General features: G+C 70.8%; 2 protein-coding genes across 5 annotated transcripts in view; one reads left to right on the top strand and one right to left on the bottom strand.

Moving 5' to 3' along the window:
- Positions 1–991, top strand: part of TNPO3 (transportin 3) — a 51,487-nt gene extending 50,496 nt beyond the window's left edge. Inside the window, exon 23 of one of the 2 annotated variants that reach the window (XM_064441675.1) lies at positions 808–991. The gene's annotated coding sequence lies outside the window, so the exon portion shown is untranslated. Of the gene's footprint in view, positions 1–54; positions 526–807 lie in introns of those variants that run through there. The other variant, XM_064441666.1, reaches the window with a different exon arrangement.
- IRF5 (interferon regulatory factor 5) lies at positions 112–21,705 on the bottom strand. 3 transcript variants are annotated; one of them, XM_064441688.1, is made up of 9 exons: positions 21,575–21,704; positions 8,493–8,674; positions 7,108–7,297; positions 4,728–4,771; positions 4,576–4,606; positions 4,186–4,476; positions 2,580–2,969; positions 1,704–1,822; positions 112–909 (listed from the first exon to the last, which is right to left on the bottom strand). In XM_064441688.1, the coding sequence occupies exons 2-9, from the start codon at positions 8,664–8,666 to the stop codon at positions 112–114; spliced, it is 2,037 nt and encodes a 678-aa protein (XP_064297758.1). In that variant the 5' UTR covers positions 8,667–8,674; positions 21,575–21,704. The 3 variants fall into 3 exon arrangements, with proteins under 3 accessions (XP_064297758.1, XP_064297766.1, XP_064297767.1); XM_064441697.1 differs by having other exon boundaries at positions 709–1,576; positions 21,575–21,703; XM_064441696.1 differs by lacking the exon at positions 4,186–4,476 and having other exon boundaries at positions 21,575–21,705.
- Positions 21,706–21,868: the final 163 nt, after the last annotated feature.

Below are 21,868 nucleotides of genomic sequence, written 5' to 3'. Positions count from 1 at the left end.
CGCGAGGCGAGGCGGGGAGGAAGGACTGACACCCCCCCGCCCCCTCTTTCCCAGGAATGTCTTTTAATTAGAAGATCGGAAACGAAGAAAAAACAAGAACGTGTCCCACAATCAGCCAAGTCCATCGTGGCCGAGGGCTTCGCTCGCTCCAGCGCGTCCCGCCAGCCAGGAGAGCCGGGGGCCGGCGCCGCCTGCGGGCGCGGGAGGGCGGCCCGAGGGTCCCGCTCGCCCGGCGGATGCGCTTCCCGCCCGGCGGCTACCGAAACAAGGAAACAAACCAAGGGGGGGGGGAAGGAAAAAAATAAGAAAAAAAACCCCACAAATAATAAAAAACCCAACTAAAAAAAAAAAAACAAACCCAACCGAGCAAACCCCACCACCCAAGAGTGGAGGGAAAACGGCTTCACCCGGCAGCAAACGCGGGCGAAGTAGAAAAACCGTCCGTGAAACGGAGGGGAAAACACGGACAAAACCCGCCCCCCGACAGACAAACAATTGTTTTTTCCGGGAAAAAAAAAAAGAAAATAATGGGGGGGGGGTTTCAAATAGATTTAGTAAAACCCAGTGGCTGCAGAGCTCTGCCCTCCCCGACCCCCCACCCCGCGTCCTGCCTGGCGGCTGCCTCCCAAACACACGCCGGCGGGACGACGGACTGTTCAAATATATATATTTTTTCTTCTTCTTTTTTAGCTTTTTTGTTGTTTGGAGTTTGGTTGTGGTTTTTTTTTTGGGGGTGGGGGGGTGGGGCGGGCTGCGTTTGGGGTTCCCCCCCCCCCCCCCTCCCGTTTTTATTTGCTTTATTTTAAGGTCGGCCCGCGCGGGGAGGCGGCGGCTGGAGCGAGCGCGGGGACGGGGCCGGCGCGGGCACGGCTGGAGCGCATGCTGTTCCCTCCGGGGGTGTGTAGCCATCTTAAGAACCGATTAAAAACAACAAAAATAATAATAATAAAACCAAAAAAAAACTGAAAAAAAGAAAAATAAGTTAAAACCCCACGTCTTGGCCTGATTCTTCCCGCGGGGCCGTGCCTGGCTCTGCCCTGCGGGTGCCCTGAGCTGCGCCCGCGTGCCCCCACGCCGGCGGGGGGTGGGGGGGGCCGCGTCCCATCCTCGCCCCCTTTTCTTGCTGTTTTTCCCCAAAACTATGGGGAGGGCTCCAGCCCCCGCCCGTTAGAGCCCCCCCACCCCGCCGGGGATGGGCGACGGCGGCCGCGGGAGCCCCCACACCACGCGTGGGCTTGTCGCCGGCAGCTCCGGGGGCGCGACGGCGCTGGGTGCTCCCAGTTCCACCAGCGCGGAGGGCTGCGGGGCTCGGGCGGGCGCTGGGAGCCCCCCCCCACCCCCGTCACTGGGGCAGGGGGCCGGGCGGCAGCGCCCAGGCTCCGGCGGCGGCCCCGGGCTCCGGCTGCACCGGCGGCAGCCGCTGCTGGTTCTGCCAAAGCTGGTGAAGCTCCTTGAACTGTTCCACCATCTTGTCCTTGAGGTCGGGGTGGGAGATCTGCAGGGGGATGCTGTCGGCCGACCAGGACAGCTCGCCCGAGAACATCTCCAGCAGCAGCCGCGCCGCCACCGGCACCACCTGCGAGAGAGACCCCCCGCCGCCGCCGCCCTGCCGTCAGCCGGCGCGGGGGCACCCACCCGCGTGTCCGCCCCCCAATCCGCCCCACGCCGGGAGCGGCGCCCCGAGCCGCTCCTCGGCCCCTCACCTGCACCGTGATGAGTTTTTTCTCCTTGGGTTTCTGGTCCGGCCACTCCTCGCCGAAGCAGAGGAAGATCTCGAAGGGCGGGGGGGTGCTGGTCTGGCCCTTCTGGAACAGGATGAGGCCTGCGGGGCCGGAGGCCGCGGTGAGGGGCACGAGGTGGGGCCGGGGTGGGGGGGGGGGGCTTCGCTCCAGCCTGTCCCACCGCCCTCCCAGCCGGCGCTCCCCGGCCGACACCCCGCGGCCGGCTGCGGCACCCCACCAGCGTGTGCCCCCCCGCAAGGCACCGGGTCCCCCTGTGCCCCCCAGGTGCCCCCCCCCATCCCACCCTGGTCCCCCCAGTGCTCCCCTGGTGCCCCCCCATCCCATCCTGGTCCCCCCAGGTGCCCCCCCCCATCCCACCCTGGTCCCCCCAGTGCCCCCTGGTGCCCCCCCATCCCACCCTGGTCCCCCCAGGTGCCCCCCTGGTGCCCTCCCATCCCATCCTGCTCCCCCCTGGTGCCCCCCCATCCCACCCTGGTCCCCCCAGGTGCCCCCCTGGTGCCCTCCCATCCCATCCTGCTCCCCCCTGGTGCCCTCCCATCCCACCCTGGTCCCCCCAGGTGCCCCCCCCCATCCCATCCTGGTCCCCCCAGTGCCCCCTGGTGCCCCCCCATCCCATCCTGGTCCCCCCAGTGCCCCTTGGTGCCCTCCCATCCCATCCTGGTCCCCCCAGGTGCCCCCCCCCCCATCCCATCTGGGTCCCCCATGCGTCCCCCCATCCCAGCTTGGTCCCCCCATGTCACCAGGTCCCCACGTGCCCCTCCCCAAGCCATCGGAGCCCCTCCACCCCACGCGGCATCCCCAAGGGGTGCATGGCACGACCTCCCCTCCCCCCCCCACCGTTGAGGAAGCCCTCGAGGCTGAAGAGCTTGGTCTTCTTCTCCCTCTCGATGGGGTTGGGGCCGGCGCGGCGGGCGGCGCAGGGCCCCGTCCAGAAGACCTTGCACTGGCAGAGGCGGATGGCGTAGATGTCCTGGCCCTGCAGCTCCAGGATGAGCCCCCGGTCCAGCACGTCCAGGAGCTGGTGGGTGTAGAAGCGCTGCTTCTCGTTGGGGATGGCGTCGGTGGCGGGGAAGCGGACCTGCTCCAGCGTCAGCGGCCCGAAGAGCTCCACCTGCTCCTGCGTGGGCTCCAGGCTGCTGTGGAAGAGGCGGCAGCCGTGGGGGTTGCTGATGGTGAGGACGCAGACCTGGCGGCCGCGGTACTGGAACTTGATCTCCAGGTCGGTCACTGCCGAAGGGAGGCGGGTGTCAGCTGCGCGCCGGGGAGCACCCCGTGGCCACCCGTGGCTGCCTCCCCACGGCCGCGGCCACCCAGGGCCACCCACGGCCAACCACCCCATGGCCACGGCCACCCATGACAACCCACCCCACACCCATGCACACCCATGGCCACTGACCCCACAGCCATGGACACCCAGGGCCACCCATGGACACCCATGGCCACCCACCCCACACCCATGCACACCCATGGCCACTGACCCCACAGCCATGGACACCCAGGGCCACCCATGGCCACCCACCCCACACCCATGGACACCCATGGCCACTGACCCCACAGCCACGGCCACCCATGGACACCCATGACCACTGACCCCACAGCCATGGACACCCAGGGCCACCCATGGACACCCATGGCCACCCACCCCACACCCATGACCACTGACCCCACAGCCATGGACACCCAGGGCCACCCATGGCCACCCACCCCACACCCATGCACACCCATGGCCACTGACCCCACAGCCATGGACACCCATGGCCACTGACCCCACAGCCATGGACACCCAGGGCCACCCATGGCCACCCACCCCACACCCATGCACACCCATGGCCACTGACCCCACAGCCATGGACACCCATGGCCACTGACCCCACAGCCATGGACACCCAGGGCCACCCATGGCCACCCACCCGACACCCATGGACACCCATGGCCACCCACCTGACACCCAGGGACACCCATGGCAACTGACCCCACAGCCACGGCCACCCACCCCACAGCCACGGCCACCCATGGCCACCCACCCAACACCCATGGACACCCATGGCCACCAACCCCACGGCCACAGCCACCCATGACCAACCACCCCACAGCCATGGCCACCCACCCGACACCCATGGCCAACCACCCCATGGCCACAGCCACCCATGGCCACCCACCCCAGACCCATGGACACCCATGGCCCACCACCCAACACCCATTGGCACCCATGACCAACCACCCCACGGCCATGGCCACCCCATCCAGCAACCCCACACCCATGCCTGGACACCCCACAGCCACCCAACACCCACCCGACACCCACGGCCACCCCATGGCTACCCCGTCTCCATGCCAAGCCACCCCCCCCCCCACCCCACGGGCATTCCCCACTCACCCCCCCACCCATGCCCAGCCCCCCCCCGCCCCCCGACACCCCATAGCCCCCCGCCCCGCTCCTTACGCGGCAGCATGTGGGGGCTGATGAGCAGGTTGGGGATGGCGTGCTCCACAGTGCAGGCGGCCGGGGGGGGCCCCAGGGTGCCCGGGGGGGGCCCCAGGCTTCCCAGGGAGGGCCCCGTCTCAGTGAGGGTGACAGGAGGCAGCTCGGGGGTCCCGTGGGTGCTCCCCACCTCCCCGGGGAGCAGCGCTGGGGCGGGGGGCACGAAGGGCCCCAGCGGGCAGCCGCTGCTGAATTGGGGCTCCTCCTTGGGCCAGGGGTAGGGGGGCAGCAGGTCCCCCCCATGCTGGGTGTCTGGGGCACAGTGGGGGATCAGAGGGTGGCCATGGCCCCCCCCAACCGCCCCCCAAAACCAGCGGGTGGGTGCACTCCATGCCCACCCCCCCCACTCACCAATGATGCTCAGAGATGTCATCTTCTGGAGCTGTGGGGAGAGAGCGGGGGTGGTTACGGGCTCGGGGCACAGGGAACCCCCCCAGCACCCCGAGGTGACCCCGGTTCGGGGGTCCCGGGGGTCCCCCCCCACCCTGACCCCCCCCAGGTACCTGGCTGACGTCCTCCTCCCCGCTGCAGCCGTAGTCGTCCCCATCTGCAAGGGAGAGATGGGCTGCGGTGGGGGGACGGGGCTGGGGGTGCTGGGCCCTCGTGGGGTGCTGGGGAGTTGTGGGGTGCTGGGGCATTGCAGGGTGCTGGGGACCTCGTGGGGTGCCAGGTCCCTGTGGGGCGCCAGGTCCCTATAGGGTGTGGGGTCCTTGTGGGGTGCTGGGGACTTGTGGGGTGCTGAAGCCTTGTGGGGTCCCAGTTCCTTATGGGGTGTAGGGGACTCGTGGGGTGCTGGGATGGGTCCCTGGGGGGTGCTGGGGCTCCACAGGGTGCTGGGTCCTTGGGGGGTGCTGGGGCCTCATGGGGTGCCGGGGCTTTGTGGGTGCTGGGGACTCATGGGGTGCTGGGGGCCTTGTGGGGTGACAGGTCCCTGTGGGGCGCTGGGTACTTGCGGGGGGCTGGGGCTCTGTGGGGTGCTTGGTCCCTGTGGGGCGCTGGGAGCTCTATGGGGTGCTGGGTCCTTGTGGGTTGCTGGGTCCTTATGGGGTGTAGGGGACTCATGGGGTGCTGGGGCTCTGTGGGGTGCCTCTGTGGGGCGCTTGGTCCCTGTGGGGTGCTGGGAGCTCTATGGGGTGTTGGGTCCTTGTGGGGTGCTGGGGCTCTATGGGGTGCTGGGAGCTCTATGGGGTGCTTGGTCCCTGTGGGGTGCTGGGGCTCTATGGGGCACCGGGTCCTTATGGGGTGCCTCTGTGGGGTGCTGGGGCTCTGTGGGGTGCCTCTGTAGGATCCTGGAGCTCTGTGGGGTGCTGGGGCTCTGTGGGGTGCCTCTGTGGGGCGCTTGGTCCCTGTAGGGTGCTGGGAGCTCTATGGGGTGTTGGGTCCTTGTGGGGTGCTGGGAGCTCTATGGGGTGCTGGGTCCTTATGGGGTGCCTCTGTGGGGTGCTGGGGCTCTGTGGGGTGCCTCTGTAGGATCCTGGAGGTCTGTGGGGTGCTTGGTCCTTATGGGGTGCCTCTGTGGGGTGCAGGGGCTCTGTGGGGTGCCTCTGTGGGGTGCTTGGTCCCTGTGGGGTGCTGGGAGCTCTATGGGGTGTTGGGTCCTTATGGGGTGCTGGGAGCTCTATGGGGTGCTGGGTCCTTGTGGGTTGCTGGGTCCTTATGGGGTGTAGGGGACTCATGGGGTGCTGGGGCTCTGTGGGGTGCCTCTGTGGGGCGCTTGGTCCCTGTGGGGTGCTGGGAGCTCTATGGGGTGCTTGGTCCCTGTGGGGTGCTGGGGCTCTATGGGGCGCCGGGTCCTTATGGGGTGCCTCTGTGGGGTGCTGGGGCTCTGTGGGGTGCCTCTGTAGGATCCTGGAGCTCTGTGGGGTGCTGGGGCTCTGTGGGGTGCCTCTGTGGGGCGCTTGGTCCCTGTGGGGTGCTGGGAGCTCTATGGGGTGTTGGGTCCTTGTGGGGTGCTGGGAGCTCTATGGGGTGCTGGGTCCTTATGGGGTGCCTCTGTGGGGTGCTGGGGCTCTGTGGGGTGCCTCTGTAGGATCCTGGAGGTCTGTGGGGTGCTTGGTCCTTATGGGGTGCCTCTGTGGGGTGCAGGGGCTCTGTGGGGTGCCTCTGTGGGGTGCTTGGTCCCTGTGGGGTGCTGGGAGCTCTATGGGGTGTTGGGTCCTTATGGGGTGCTGGGAGCTCTATGGGGTGCTGGGTCCTTGTGGGTTGCTGGGTCCTTATGGGGTGTAGGGGACTCATGGGGTGCTGGGGCTCTGTGGGGTGCCTCTGTGGGGCGCTTGGTCCCTGTGGGGTGCTGGGAGCTCTATGGGGTGCTTGGTCCCTGTGGGGTGCTGGGGCTCTATGGGGCGCCGGGTCCTTATGGGGTGCCTCTGTGGGGTGCTGGGGCTCTGTGGGGTGCCTCTGTAGGATCCTGGAGCTCTGTGGGGTGCTGGGCCTCTGTGGGGTGCCTCTGTGGGGCGCTTGGTCCCTGTAGGGTGCTGGGAGCTCTATGGGGTGCTTGGTCCCTGTGGGGTGCTGGAGCTCTGTGGGGTGCTGGGTCCTTATGGGGTGCCTCTGTGGGGTGCTGGGGCTCTGTGGGGTGCCTCTGTAGGATCCTGGAGGTCTGTGGGGTGCTTGGTCCTTATGGGGTGCCTCTGTGGGGTGCAGGGGCTCTGTGGGGTGCCTCTGTGGGGTGCTTGGTCCCTGTGGGGTGCTGGGAGCTCTATGGGGTGTTGGTTCCTTATGGGGTGCTGGGAGCTCTATGGGGTGTTGGGTCCTTATGGGGTGCTGGGGCTCTGTGGGGCGCCGGGTCCTTGTGGGGCGCTGGGGCTCAGGAGACGCCCAAACCCCTTCCGCAGAGCCCCCGCCCGCCGCCCCCCGCCCGCCCCCCGGGGTGCCCGGCGGTACCGGTGCCCTCGGCCGGGCCCTCGCAGAGCTCGTAGACCTTGTAGGGCTGGAGCGGGGTGGCCTTGGTGCCGTCGAAGAGCAGGCGGAACTCGCGGCTCTTGTTGAGGGCGCAGCGCAGGTTCGCCTTCCACTTGGCCGGGTCCGGCTCGTCCACCCCCTCCGTGAACTTCCCCGTCTCCTGCGCCCACGCCTGGGGGGGCCCGGGGGCGCTCAGCACCCCGGGGAGCCGCTCCCCCGGCCTGGGCCGCCCGTGTCACCCCCAGCCTGCGCCACCCGTGTCACCCCAGCACCCCCAGCCTGGGCCGCCCATGTCACCCCAGCACCCCTGGCACCCCCAGCACCCCCAGCACCCCCAGCCTGGGCCGCCCATGTCACCTGTGTCACCCGTATCACCCCCAGCCTGGGCCACCCGTGTCACCTGTGTCACCCGTGTCACCCCCAGCCTGCGCCACCCGTGTCACCCCAGCACCCCCAGCCTGGGCCGCCCGTGTCACCCCAGCACCCCTGGCACCCCCAGCACCCCCAGCACCCCCAGCCTGCGCCACCCGTGTCACCCCAGCACCCCCAGCCTGGGCCGCCCGTGTCACCCCAGCACCCCCGGCACCCCCAGCACCCCCAGCCTGGGCCGCCCGTGTCACCCCAGCACCCCCAGCCTGGGCCGCCCGTGTCACCCCAGCACCCCCGGCACCCCCAGCACCCCCAGCCTGGGCCGCCCGTGTCACCCCAGCACCCCCAGCCTGGGCCGCCCGTGTCACCCCAGCACCCCTGGCACCCCCAGCACCCCCAGCACCCCCAGCCTGGGTCACCCGTGTCACCTGTGTCACCCGTGTCACCCCCAGCCTGGGTCACCTGTGTCACCCCGGCACCCCCGGCCTGGGCCACCCATGTCACCCCGGCACCCCCAGCACCCCCAGCACCCCCAGCCTGGGTCACCCGTGTCACCCCTGGCCTGGGCCGCCCGTGTCACCCCAGCACCCCTGGCACCCCCAGCACCCCCAGCACCCCCAGCCTGGGTCCCCTGGGTCACCCCCTTGCCCCCAGCACCACAGCCTGGGTCCCCTTTGTCACCCTGGTGCCCACATCCTGTGTCCCCATTGTCCCCCCAGCACCCCTTGTCACCCCATTGCTCCTGCCCCCCTTCTCACCCCAGCACAGACCCCTCTGCCCGCCCCCAGGGACCCCTCTGTGCCCCCCTCCCCTGCCCCACTGTCACCCCATCACCCCTGTCCACCTTGTCACCCCCTTCCCATCCCCCGTCACCCTGCCACCCCAGCCCGTGTCCCCCTTGACACCCCATCGCCCCGTCCCGCTTGTCCCCGTCCCCCAGCCCACGCCCCCCTTGTCACCCCCCTCCCCCGTGTCCCCCCCCGTCCCCCCGCTGTCACCTTGAAGATGGTGTCGTGGTCCTGGGGGGCGGGGGGGTGGCGGGTGGCGTGGCGCCAGGGGATGGCGAAGCGGCGCCGCTCGGGGTCCAGCCACTGCAGCCCCGGGTACCGCTGGCTGCTCACCTGCGCCACCAGCCAGGGCTTCAGCCGCACCCGCCGCGCCGGGGGGTTCATGGCGGCACCTGCGGGGGGACGCGACGGAGGGCTGGGGGCACCCGGCGGGGCCGAGGCCTGCCCGGCTCGTGACACGGGTGTGGGAGAAGGGGCCGAGGCCTGCCCGGCTCGTGACACGGGTGTGGGAGAAGGGGCCGAGGCCTGCCCGGCTCGTGACACGAGTGTGAGAGAAGGGGCCGAGGCCTGCCCGGCTCGTGACACGAGTGTGGGAGAAGGGGCCGAGGCCTGCCCGGCTCGTGACACGGGCGTGAGAGAAGGGGCCGAGGCCTGCCCGGCTCGTGACACGGGGGTGAGAGAAGGGGCCGAGGCCTGCCCGGCTCGTGACACGGGTGTGAGAGAAGGGGCCGAGGCCTGCCCGGCTCGTGACACGGGTGTGAGAGAAGGGGCCGAGGCCTGCCCGGCTCGTGACACGGGTGTGAGAGAAGGGGCCGAGGCCTGCCCGGCTCGTGACACAGGCGTGAGAGAAGGGGCCGAGGCCTGCCCGGCTCGTGACACGGGTGTGGGACAAGGGGCCGAGGCCTGCCCGGCTCGTGACACGGGTGTGGGACAAGGGGCCGAGGCCTGCCCGGCTCGTGACACGGGGGTGAGAGAAGGGGCCGAGGCCTGCCCGGCTCGTGACACGGGTGTGAGAGAAGGGGCCGAGGCCTGCCCGGCTCGTGACACGGGTGTGAGAGAAGGGGCCGAGGCCTGCCCGGCTCGTGACACGGGTGTGGGAGAAGGGGCCGAGGCCTGCCCGGCTCGTGACACGAGTGTGAGAGAAGGGGCCGAGGCCTGCCCGGCTCGTGACACGAGTGTGAGAGAAGGGGCCGAGGCCTGCCCGGCTCGTGACACGGGTGTGGGAGAAGGGGCCGAGGCCTGCCCGGCTCGTGACACGGGTGTGAGAGAAGGGGCCGAGGCCTGCCCGGCTCGTGACACGAGTGTGAGAGAAGGGGCCGAGGCCTGCCCGGCTCGTGACACGGGTGTGGGAGAAGGGGCCGAGGCCTGCCCGGCTCGTGACACGGGTGTGAGAGAAGGGGCCGAGGCCTGCCCGGCTCGTGACACGAGTGTGAGAGAAGGGGCCGAGGCCTGCCCGGCTCGTGACACGGGTGTGAGAGAAGGGGCCGAGGCCTGCCCGGCTCGTGACATGGGTGTGGGAGAAGGGGCCGAGGCCTGCCCGGCTCGTGACACGGGTGTGAGAGAAGGGGCCGAGGCCTGCCCGGCTCGTGACACGGGTGTGAGAGAAGGGGCCGAGGCCTGCCCGGCTCGTGACACGGGGGTGAGAGAAGGGGCCGAGGCCTGCCCGGCTCGTGACACGAGTGTGAGAGAAGGGGCCGAGGCCTGCCCGGCTCGTGACACGGGCGTGAGAGAAGGGGCCGAGGCCTGCCCGGCTCGTGACACGGGCGTGAGAGAAGGGGCCGAGGCCTGCCCGGCTCGTGACACGGGCGTGAGAGAAGGGGCCGAGGCCTGCCCGGCTCGTGACACGTGTGTGGGAGAAGGGGCCGAGGCCTGCCCGGCTCGTGACACGAGTGTGAGAGAAGGGGCCGAGGCCTGCCCGGCTCGTGACACGAGTGTGAGAGAAGGGGCCGAGGCCTGCCCGGCTCGTGACATGGGTGTGAGAGAAGGGGCCGAGGCCTGCCCGGCTCGTGACACGGGGGTGAGAGAAGGGGCCGAGGCCTGCCCGGCTCGTGACACGGGCGTGAGAGAAGGGGCCGAGGCCTGCCCGGCTCGTGACACGGGGGTGAGAGAAGGGGCCGAGGCCTGCCCGGCTCGTGACACGGGTGTGAGAGAAGGGGCCGAGGCCTGCCCGGCTCGTGACACGAGTGTGAGAGAAGGGGCTGAGGCCTGCCCGGCTCGTGACATGGGTGTGAGAGAAGGGGCCGAGGCCTGCCCGGCTCGTGACACGAGTGTGAGAGAAGGGGCCGAGGCCTGCCCGGCTCGTGACACGGGCGTGAGAGAAGGGGACGAGGCCTGCCCGGCTCGTGACACGGGTGTGAGAGAAGGGGCTGAGGCCTGCCCGGCTCGTGACACGGGCGTGAGAGAAGGGGCCGAGGCCTGCCCGGCTCGTGACACGGGCGTGAGAGAAGGGGCCGAGGCCTGCCCGGCTCGTGACACGAGTGTGAGAGAAGGGGCCGAGGCCTGCCCGGCTCGTGACACGGGTGTGAGAGAAGGGGCCGAGGCCTGCCCGGCTCGTGACACGGGTGTGAGAGAAGGGGCCGAGGCCTGCCCGGCTCGTGACACGAGTGTGAGAGAAGGGGCCGAGGCCTGCCCGGCTCGTGACACGAGTGTGAGAGAAGGGGCTGAGGCCTGCCCGGCTCGTGACACGGGCGTGAGAGAAGGGGCCGAGGCCTGCCCGGCTCGTGACACGAGTGTGAGAGAAGGGGCCGAGGCCTGCCCGGCTCGTGACACGGGTGTGAGAGAAGGGGCCGAGGCCTGCCCGGCTCGTGACACGAGTGTGAGAGAAGGGGCTGAGGCCTGCCCGGCTCGTGACACGGGCGTGAGAGAAGGGGCCGAGGCCTGCCCGGCTCGTGACACGGGCGTGAGAGAAGGTGCCGAGGCCTGCCCGGCTCGTGACACGAGTGTGAGAGAAGGGGCTGAGGCCTGCCCGGCTCGTGACATGGGTGTGAGAGAAGGGGCCGAGGCCTGCCCGGCTCGTGACACGAGTGTGAGAGAAGGGGCCGAGGCCTGCCCGGCTCGTGACACGGGTGTGAGAGAAGGGGCTGAGGCCTGCCCGGCTCGTGACATGGGTGAGAGAGAAGGGGCCGAGGCCTGCCCGGCTCGTGACAAGGGTGTGAGAGAAGGGGCCGAGGCCTGCCCGGCTCGTGACACGTGTGTGGGAGAAGGGGCCGAGGCCTGCCCGGCTCGTGACACGAGTGTGGGAGAAGGGGCCGAGGCCTGCCTGGCTCGTGACACGGGTGTGAGAGAAGGGGCCGAGGCCTGCCCGGCTCGTGACACGGGTGTGAGAGAAGGGGCTGAGGCCTGCCCGGCTCGTGACACGGGTGTGAGAGAAGGGGCCGAGGCCTGCCCGGCTCGTGACACGAGTGTGAGAGAAGGGGCCGAGGCCTGCCCGGCTCGTGACACGGGCGTGAGAGAAGGGGCCGAGGCCTGCCCGGCTCGTGACACGAGTGTGAGAGAAGGGGCCGAGGCCTGCCCGGCTCGTGACACGGGCGTGAGAGAAGGGGCTGAGGCCTGCCCGGCTCGTGACACGAGTGTGAGAGAAGGGGCCGAGGCCTGCCCGGCTCGTGACACGGGCGTGAGAGAAGGGGCCGAGGCCTGCCCGGCTCGTGACACGAGTGTGAGAGAAGGGGCCGAGGCCTGCCCGGCTCGTGACACGGGCGTGAGAGAAGGGGCCGAGGCCTGCCCGGCTCGTGACACGGGTGTGAGAGAAGGGGCCGAGGCCTGCCCGGCTCGTGACACGGGTGTGGGAGAAGGGGCCGAGGCCTGCCCGGCTCGTGACACGGGTGTGGGAGAAGGGGCCGAGGCCTGCCCGGCTCGTGACACGGGTGTGAGAGAAGGGGCCGAGGCCTGCCCGGCTCGTGACACGAGTGTGAGAGAAGGGGCCGAGGCCTGCCCGGCTCGTGACACGGGGGTGAGAGAAGGGGCCGAGGCCTGCCCGGCTCGTGACACGGGTGTGGGACAAGGGGCCGAGGCCTGCCCGGCTCGTGACACGGGTGTGGGACAAGGGGCCGAGGCCTGCCCGGCTCGTGACACGGGGGTGAGAGAAGGGGCCGAGGCCTGCCCGGCTCGTGACACGGGTGTGAGAGAAGGGGCTGAGGCCTGCCCGGCTCGTGACACGGGTGTGAGAGAAGGGGCCGAGGCCTGCCCGGCTCGTGACACGAGTGTGAGAGAAGGGGCCGAGGCCTGCCCGGCTCGTGACACGGGCGTGAGAGAAGGGGCCGAGGCCTGCCCGGCTCGTGACACGAGTGTGAGAGAAGGGGCCGAGGCCTGCCCGGCTCGTGACACGGGCGTGAGAGAAGGGGCTGAGGCCTGCCCGGCTCGTGACACGAGTGTGAGAGAAGGGGCCGAGGCCTGCCCGGCTCGTGACACGGGCGTGAGAGAAGGGGCCGAGGCCTGCCCGGCTCGTGACACGAGTGTGAGAGAAGGGGCCGAGGCCTGCCCGGCTCGTGACACGGGCGTGAGAGAAGGGGCCGAGGCCTGCCCGGCTCGTGACACGGGTGTGAGAGAAGGGGCCGAGGCCTGCCCGGCTCGTGACACGGGTGTGGGAGAAGGGGCCGAGGCCTGCCCGGCTCGTGACACGGGTGTGGGAGAAGGGGCCGAGGCCTGCCCGGCTCGTGACACGGGTGTGAGAGAAGGGGCCGAGGCCTGCCCGGCTCGTGACACGAGTGTGAGAGAAGGGGCCGAGGCCTGCCCGGCTCGTGACACGGGGGTGAGAGAAGGGGCCGAGGCCTGCCCGGCTCGTGACATGGGTGTGAGAGAAGGGGCCGAGGCCTGCCCGGCTCGTGACACGGGTGTGAGAGAAGGGGCCGAGGCCTGCCCGGCTCGTGACACGGGTGTGAGAGAAGGGGCCGAGGCCTGCCCGGCTCGTGACACGGGGGTGAGAGAAGGGGCCGAGGCCTGCCCGGCTCGTGACACGGGGGTGAGAGAAGGGGCCGAGGCCTGCCCGGCTCGTGACACGGGCGTGAGAGAAGGGGCCGAGGCCTGCCCGGCTCGTGACACGGGCGTGAGAGAAGGGGCCGAGGCCTGCCCGGCTCGTGACACGGGCGTGAGAGAAGGGGCCGAGGCCTGCCCGGCTCGTGACACGTGTGTGGGAGAAGGGGCCGAGGCCTGCCCGGCTCGTGACACGAGTGTGAGAGAAGGGGCCGAGGCCTGCCCGGCTCGTGACACGAGTGTGAGAGAAGGGGCCGAGGCCTGCCCGGCTCGTGACATGGGTGTGAGAGAAGGGGCCGAGGCCTGCCCGGCTCGTGACACGGGGGTGAGAGAAGGGGCCGAGGCCTGCCCGGCTCGTGACACGGGCGTGAGAGAAGGGGCCGAGGCCTGCCCGGCTCGTGACACGGGGGTGAGAGAAGGGGCCGAGGCCTGCCCGGCTCGTGACACGGGTGTGAGAGAAGGGGCCGAGGCCTGCCCGGCTCGTGACACGAGTGTGAGAGAAGGGGCTGAGGCCTGCCCGGCTCGTGACATGGGTGTGAGAGAAGGGGCCGAGGCCTGCCCGGCTCGTGACACGAGTGTGAGAGAAGGGGCCGAGGCCTGCCCGGCTCGTGACACGGGCGTGAGAGAAGGGGCCGAGGCCTGCCCGGCTCGTGACACGGGTGTGAGAGAAGGGGCTGAGGCCTGCCCGGCTCGTGACACGGGTGAGAGAGAAGGGGCCGAGGCCTGCCCGGCTCGTGACACGGGCGTGAGAGAAGGGGCCGAGGCCTGCCCGGCTCGTGACACGGGGGTGAGAGAAGGGGCTGAGGCCTGCCCGGCTCGTGACACGGGCGTGAGAGAAGGGGCCGAGGCCTGCCCGGCTCGTGACACGGGCGTGAGAGAAGGGGCCGAGGCCTGCCCGGCTCGTGACACGAGTGTGAGAGAAGGGGCCGAGGCCTGCCCGGCTCGTGACACGAGTGTGAGAGAAGGGGCTGAGGCCTGCCCGGCTCGTGACACGGGCGTGAGAGAAGGGGCCGAGGCCTGCCCGGCTCGTGACACGAGTGTGAGAGAAGGGGCCGAGGCCTGCCCGGCTCGTGACACGGGTGTGAGAGAAGGGGCCGAGGCCTGCCCGGCTCGTGACACGAGTGTGAGAGAAGGGGCTGAGGCCTGCCCGGCTCGTGACACGGGCGTGAGAGAAGGGGCCGAGGCCTGCCCGGCTCGTGACACGGGCGTGAGAGAAGGGGCCGAGGCCTGCCCGGCTCGTGACACGAGTGTGAAAGAAGGGGCTGAGGCCTGCCCGGCTCGTGACATGGGTGTGAGAGAAGGGGCCGAGGCCTGCCCGGCTCGTGACACGAGTGTGAGAGAAGGGGCCGAGGCCTGCCCGGCTCGTGACACGGGTGTGAGAGAAGGGGCTGAGGCCTGCCCGGCTCGTGACATGGGTGTGAGAGAAGGGGCCGAGGCCTGCCCGGCTCGTGACAAGGGTGTGAGAGAAGGGGCCGAGGCCTGCCCGGCTCGTGACACGTGTGTGGGAGAAGGGGCTGAGGCCTGCCCGGCTCGTGACACGAGTGTGGGAGAAGGGGCCGAGGCCTGCCTGGCTCGTGACACGGGTGTGAGAGAAGGGGCCGAGGCCTGCCCGGCTCGTGACACGGGTGTGAGAGAAGGGGCCGAGGCCTGCCCGGCTCGTGACACGGGTGTGAGAGAAGGGGCTGAGGCCTGCCCGGCTCGTGACACGGGTGTGAGAGAAGGGGCCGAGGCCTGCCCGGCTCGTGACACGAGTGTGAGAGAAGGGGCCGAGGCCTGCCCGGCTCGTGACACGGGCGTGAGAGAAGGGGCCGAGGCCTGCCCGGCTCATGACACGAGTGTGAGAGAAGGGGCCGAGGCCTGCCCGGCTCGTGACACGGGCGTGAGAGAAGGGGCTGAGGCCTGCCCGGCTCGTGACACGGGTGTGAGAGAAGGGGCCGAGGCCTGCCCGGCTCGTGACACGGGCGTGAGAGAAGGGGCCGAGGCCTGCCCGGCTCGTGACACGAGTGTGAGAGAAGGAGCCGAGGCCTGCCCGGCTCGTGACACGGGCGTGAGAGAAGGGGCCGAGGCCTGCCCGGCTCGTGACACGGGTGTGAGAGAAGGGGCCGAGGCCTGCCCGGCTCGTGACACGAGTGTGAGAGAAGGGGCCGAGGCCTGCCCGGCTCGTGACACGGGTGTGAGAGAAGGGGCCGAGGCCTGCCCAGCTCGTGACACGAGTGTGAGAGAAGGGGCCGAGGCCTGCCCGGCTCGTGACACGGGCGTGAGAGAAGGGGCCGAGGCCTGCCCGGCTCGTGACACGAGTGTGAGAGAAGGGGCCGAGGCCTGCCCGGCTCGTGACACGGGCGTGAGAGAAGGGGCCGAGGCCTGCCCGGCTCGTGACACGAGTGTGAGAGAAGGGGCCGAGGCCTGCCCGGCTCGTGACACGGGTGTGAGAGAAGGGGCCGAGGCCTGCCCAGCTCGTGACACGAGTGTGAGAGAAGGGGCCGAGGCCTGCCCGGCTCGTGACACGGGTGTGAGAGAAGGGGCCGAGGCCTGCCCGGCTCGTGACACGAGTGTGGGAGAAGGGGCCGAGGCCTGCCCGGCTCGTGACACGGGCGTGAGAGAAGGGGCCGAGGCCTGCCCGGCTCGTGACACGAGTGTGAGAGAAGGGGCCGAGGCCTGCCCGGCTCGTGACACGGGCGTGAGAGAAGGGGCCGAGGCCTGCCCGGCTCGTGACACGAGTGTGAGAGAAGGGGCCGAGGCCTGCCCGGCTCGTGACACGGGCGTGAGAGAAGGGGCCGAGGCCTGCCCGGCTCGTGACACGAGTGTGAGAGAAGGGGCCGAGGCCTGCCCGGCTCGTGACACGGGTGTGAGAGAAGGGGCCGAGGCCTGCCCAGCTCGTGACACGAGTGTGAGAGAAGGGGCCGAGGCCTGCCCGGCTCGTGACACGGGTGTGAGAGAAGGGGCCGAGGCCTGCCCAGCTCGTGACACGAGTGTGAGAGAAGGGGCCGAGGCCTGCCCGGCTCGTGACACGGGCGTGAGAGAAGGGGCCGAGGCCTGCCCGGCTCGTGACACGAGTGTGGGAGAAGGGGCCGAGGCCTGCCCGGCTCGTGACACGGGCGTGAGAGAAGGGGCTGAGGCCTGCCCGGCTCGTGACACGGGTGTGAGAGAAGGGGCCGAGGCCTGCCCGGCTCGTGACACGGGTGTGAGAGAAGGGGCCGAGGCCTGCCCGGCTCGTGACACGAGTGTGAGAGAAGGGGCCGAGGCCTGCCCGGCTCGTGACACGGGTGTGAGAGAAGGGGCCGAGGCCTGCCCGGCTCGTGACACGGGTGTGAGAGAAGGGGCCGAGGCCTGCCCGGCTCGTGACACGAGTGTGAGAGAAGGGGCCGAGGCCTGCCCGGCTCGTGACACGGGTGTGAGAGAAGGGGCCGAGGCCTGCCCGGCTCGTGACACGGGTGTGAGAGAAGGGGCCGAGGCCTGCCCGGCTCGTGACACGGGCGTGAGAGAAGGGGCCGAGGCCTGCCCGGCTCGTGACACGGGTGTGAGAGAAGGGGCCGAGGCCTGCCCGGCTCGTGACACGGGCGTGAGAGAAGGGGCCGAGGCCTGCCCGGCTCGTGACACGGGTGTGAGAGAAGGGGCTGAGGCCTGCCCGGCTCGTGACACGAGTGTGAGAGAAGGGGCCGAGGCCTGCCCGGCTCGTGACACGGGCGTGAGAGAAGGGGCTGAGGCCTGCCCGGCTCGTGACACGGGCGTGAGAGAAGGGGCCGAGGCCTGCCCGGCTCGTGACACGGGCGTGAGAGAAGGGGCCGAGGCCTGCCCGGCTCGTGACACGAGTGTGGGAGAAGGGGCCGAGGCCTGCCCGGCTCGTGACACGGGGGTGAGAGAAGGGGCCGAGGCCTGCCCGGCTCGTGACACGGGTGTGAGAGAAGGGGCCGAGGCCTGCCCGGTTCGTGACACGAGTGTGAGAGAAGGGGCCGAGGCCTGCCCGGCTCGTGACACGGGTGTGAGAGAAGGGGCCGAGGCCTGCCCGGCTCGTGACACGAGTGTGAGAGAAGGGGCCGAGGCCTGCCCGGCTCGTGACACGGGTGTGGGAGAAGGGGCCGAGGCCTGCCCGGCTCGTGACACGAGTGTGGGAGAAGGGGCCGAGGCCTGCCCGGCTCGTGACACGGGTGTGAGAGAAGGGGCCGAGGCCTGCCCGGCTCGTGACACGGGTGTGAGAGAAGGGGCCGAGGCCTGCCCGGCTCGTGACACGGGTGTGGGAGAAGGGGCCGAGGCCTGCCCGGCTCGTGACACGGGCGTGAGAGAAGGGGCCGAGGCCTGCCCGGCTCGTGACACGGGTGTGAGAGAAGGGGCCGAGGCCTGCCCGGCTCGTGACACGAGTGTGAGAGAAGGGGCCGAGGCCTGCCCGGCTCGTGACACGAGTGTGAGAGAAGGGGCCGAGGCCTGCCCGGCTCGTGACACGGGTGTGAGAGAAGGGGCCGAGGCCTGCCCGGCTCGTGACACGGGCGTGAGAGAAGGGGCCGAGGCCTGCCCGGCTCGTGACACGGGGGTGAGAGAAGGGGCTGAGGCCTGCCCGGCTCGTGACACGGGCGTGAGAGAAGGGGCCGAGGCCTGCCCGGCTCGTGACACGGGCGTGAGAGAAGGGGCCGAGGCCTGCCCGGCTCGTGACACGAGTGTGAGAGAAGGGGCCGAGGCCTGCCCGGCTCGTGACACGAGTGTGAGAGAAGGGGCTGAGGCCTGCCCGGCTCGTGACACGGGCGTGAGAGAAGGGGCCGAGGCCTGCCCGGCTCGTGACACGAGTGTGAGAGAAGGGGCCGAGGCCTGCCCGGCTCGTGACACGGGTGTGAGAGAAGGGGCCGAGGCCTGCCCGGCTCGTGACACGAGTGTGAGAGAAGGGGCTGAGGCCTGCCCGGCTCGTGACACGGGCGTGAGAGAAGGGGCCGAGGCCTGCCCGGCTCGTGACACGGGCGTGAGAGAAGGGGCCGAGGCCTGCCCGGCTCGTGACACGAGTGTGAGAGAAGGGGCTGAGGCCTGCCCGGCTCGTGACATGGGTGTGAGAGAAGGGGCCGAGGCCTGCCCGGCTCGTGACACGAGTGTGAGAGAAGGGGCCGAGGCCTGCCCGGCTCGTGACACGGGTGTGAGAGAAGGGGCTGAGGCCTGCCCGGCTCGTGACATGGGTGTGAGAGAAGGGGCCGAGGCCTGCCCGGCTCGTGACAAGGGTGTGAGAGAAGGGGCCGAGGCCTGCCCGGCTCGTGACACGTGTGTGGGAGAAGGGGCCGAGGCCTGCCCGGCTCGTGACACGAGTGTGGGAGAAGGGGCCGAGGCCTGCCTGGCTCGTGACACGGGTGTGAGAGAAGGGGCCGAGGCCTGCCCGGCTCGTGACACGGGTGTGAGAGAAGGGGCCGAGGCCTGCCCGGCTCGTGACACGGGTGTGAGAGAAGGGGCTGAGGCCTGCCCGGCTCGTGACACGGGTGTGAGAGAAGGGGCCGAGGCCTGCCCGGCTCGTGACACGAGTGTGAGAGAAGGGGCCGAGGCCTGCCCGGCTCGTGACACGGGCGTGAGAGAAGGGGCCGAGGCCTGCCCGGCTCGTGACACGAGTGTGAGAGAAGGGGCCGAGGCCTGCCCGGCTCGTGACACGGGCGTGAGAGAAGGGGCTGAGGCCTGCCCGGCTCGTGACACGGGTGTGAGAGAAGGGGCCGAGGCCTGCCCGGCTCGTGACACGGGCGTGAGAGAAGGGGCCGAGGCCTGCCCGGCTCGTGACACGAGTGTGAGAGAAGGGGCCGAGGCCTGCCCGGCTCGTGACACGGGCGTGAGAGAAGGGGCCGAGGCCTGCCCGGCTCGTGACACGGGTGTGAGAGAAGGGGCCGAGGCCTGCCCGGCTCGTGACACGGGTGTGGGAGAAGGGGCCGAGGCCTGCCCGGCTCGTGACACGGGGGTGAGAGAAGGGGCCGAGGCCTGCCCGGCTCGTGACACGAGTGTGAGAGAAGGGGCCGAGGCCTGCCCGGCTCGTGACACGGGTGTGGGAGAAGGGGCCGAGGCCTGCCCGGCTCGTGACACGGGTGTGAGAGAAGGGGCCGAGGCCTGCCCGGCTCGTGACACGGGTGTGAGAGAAGGGGCCGAGGCCTGCCCGGCTCGTGACACGAGTGTGAGAGAAGGGGCCGAGGCCTGCCCGGCTCGTGACACGGGTGTGAGAGAAGGGGCCGAGGCCTGCCCGGCTCGTGACACGGGTGTGAGAGAAGGGGCCGAGGCCTGCCCGGCTCATGACACGAGTGTGAGAGAAGGGGCCGAGGCCTGCCCGGCTCGTGACACGAGTGTGAGAGAAGGGGCCGAGGCCTGCCCGGCTCGTGACACGGGGGTGAGAGAAGGGGCCGAGGCCTGCCCGGCTCGTGACATGGGTGTGGGAGAAGGGGCCGAGGCCTGCCCGGCTCGTGACACGGGTGTGAGAGAAGGGGCCGAGGCCTGCCCGGCTCGTGACACGGGTGTGAGAGAAGGGGCCGAGGCCTGCCCGGCTCGTGACACGGGGGTGAGAGAAGGGGCCGAGGCCTGCCCGGCTCGTGACACGGGGGTGAGAGAAGGGGCCGAGGCCTGCCCGGCTCGTGACACGGGCGTGAGAGAAGGGGCCGAGGCCTGCCCGGCTCGTGACACGGGCGTGAGAGAAGGGGCCGAGGCCTGCCCGGCTCGTGACACGGGCGTGAGAGAAGGGGCCGAGGCCTGCCCGGCTCGTGACACGAGTGTGAGAGAAGGGGCCGAGGCCTGCCCGGCTCGTGACACGGGTGTGAGAGAAGGGGCCGAGGCCTGCCCGGCTCGTGACACGAGTGTGAGAGAAGGGGCCGAGGCCTGCCCGGCTCGTGACACGGGTGTGGGAGAAGGGGCCGAGGCCTGCCCGGCTCGTGACACGGGTGTGGGAGAAGGGGCCGAGGCCTGCCCGGCTCGTGACACGGGTGTGAGAGAAGGGGCCGAGGCCTGCCCGGCTCGTGACACGGGTGTGGGAGAAGGGGCCGAGGCCTGCCCGGCTCGTGACACGGGCGTGAGAGAAGGGGCCGAGGCCTGCCCGGCTCGTGACACGGGTGTGAGAGAAGGGGCCGAGGCCTGCCCGGCTCGTGACACGTGTGTGGGAGAAGGGGCCGAGGCCTGCCCGGCTCGTGACACGGGCGTGAGAGAAGGGGCCGAGGCCTGCCCGGCTCGTGACACGGGTGTGAGAGAAGGGGCCGAGGCCTGCCCGGCTCGTGACACGAGTGTGAGAGAAGGGGCCGAGGCCTGCCCGGCTCGTGACACGGGTGTGAGAGAAGGGGCCGAGGCCTGCCCGGCTCGTGACACGGGTGTGAGAGAAGGGGCCGAGGCCTGCCCGGCTCGTGACACGAGTGTGAGAGAAGGGGCCGAGGCCTGCCCGGCTCGTGACACGGGTGTGAGAGAAGGGGCCGAGGCCTGCCCGGCTCGTGACACGGGGGTGAGAGAAGGGGCCGAGGCCTGCCCGGCTCGTGACACGGGGGTGAGAGAAGGGGCCGAGGCCTGCCCGGCTCGTGACACGAGTGTGGGAGAAGGGGCCGAGGCCTGCCCGGCTCGTGACACGGGCGTGAGACGGGGCTGAGGCCGAGTGGGCTCACGACAGGTGTGTGCTGTGACGGCCCCCCTGGGGCCCGCCGAGCCCCGCCCCGCGTGGGTGTGGGGCGCGCGCCCGCCCCCCGAAAGCAGAAGCTGCGGCTGCTTTGGGGAAGCAAAACCGGGCGGGGACACGGGGACACGGGGGGGGCGGGGGGGGGGGGCGGGACACGGGGGGACGGGACTCCCCGCGGGGCATCCCCAGACCCCCACCCCCGCGCGGGGGGAGGGGACAGACCCACCGGTGGAGCGGCGGGGGGGGGGGGGAAGGGGGGGGGTCACGGCAGCCACGCGAGGGGTCCCAACCCCCCCCCGACCCCGACCCCCCACGCGCCCGGTGCACGCGTGACCGCTCGCACACGCGTGTGTCCCCCCCCTCCCCGGCGGTGGCAGCGCACACGCGTGTGCGCGGGGCGGGGGGGGGTGGGGGGAGCCACGGATGGACACACGGACACTTCCTCAACCCGCGGCTCCCCCTCCCGCGTGGGCCGCGTCCCGTGGGCGCCCCTGAGTGGGTGCTGCCGGCCGGGACCCACGGCACCCACAGCCCCCACCCCCCCACGGGGACCGACCCGCGGGCGCCCACTGCGGAGCACGCACCCCACGGCACCCACCCCGCGGGGACCCTCCCCACGGGGACCCCCTCGCCCACGGGCACCCACCCTCGGGTCCCGGCCCCCCCCGCCCCGAGACCCCCAACCCAGCCCCCCGCCCACGGGGGATCCCGGACACGCGGCCCCGGGACTCACCTGCGCCCCGCGGCCGCCGCTGCCCAGCGCTTCCGCACGGCGGGGCCGGGCCGGGGGCGGGGGGCGGGGGCGTGGCCGGCCGAGGGACCGCCCCCGGCACCGCCCCGCCCCGGGGGCGAGGCCCGTGGGTGTCCCCCGTGGGTGTGTCCCCTCCATGTGTGTCGTGTCCCCCCCCCAATCGTGCGTCGGTCCCCCACCCCCCCCCGGTGTCACCCGTGACGTGTGCCCACTCCCCCCCGGGCATTACCGCCAGACACCTCATTAACATACGCTTTGCATACATTTGCATGCCCT

The sequence above is a fragment of the Phalacrocorax carbo genome, chromosome 1, assembly GCF_963921805.1.
Source record: "Phalacrocorax carbo chromosome 1, bPhaCar2.1, whole genome shotgun sequence".
NCBI classification, from domain to species: domain Eukaryota; kingdom Metazoa; phylum Chordata; class Aves; order Suliformes; family Phalacrocoracidae; genus Phalacrocorax; species Phalacrocorax carbo.
The sequence above is the reverse complement of the archived record's forward strand: the minus strand, read 5'-3'. Positions and strand labels throughout refer to the sequence as shown.

What these genes read in the sequence shown, in the direction of transcription:
- IRF5 (XM_064441688.1), bottom strand. Translation starts at nt 8,666, where the DNA reads ATGAACCCCCCGGCGCGGCGGGTGCGGCTGAAGCCCTGGCTGGTGGCG. An exon ending in ACCACGACACCATCTTCAAG is followed by an intron (nt 7,298 to 8,492) that starts GTGACAGCGGGG and finishes GGGCCCCCCCAG; the next exon opens with GCGTGGGCGCAGGAGACGGG. An exon ending in CAGCCCCCACATGCTGCCGC is followed by an intron (nt 2,970 to 4,185) that starts GTAAGGAGCGGG and finishes TCCCTTCGGCAG; the next exon opens with TGACCGACCTGGAGATCAAG.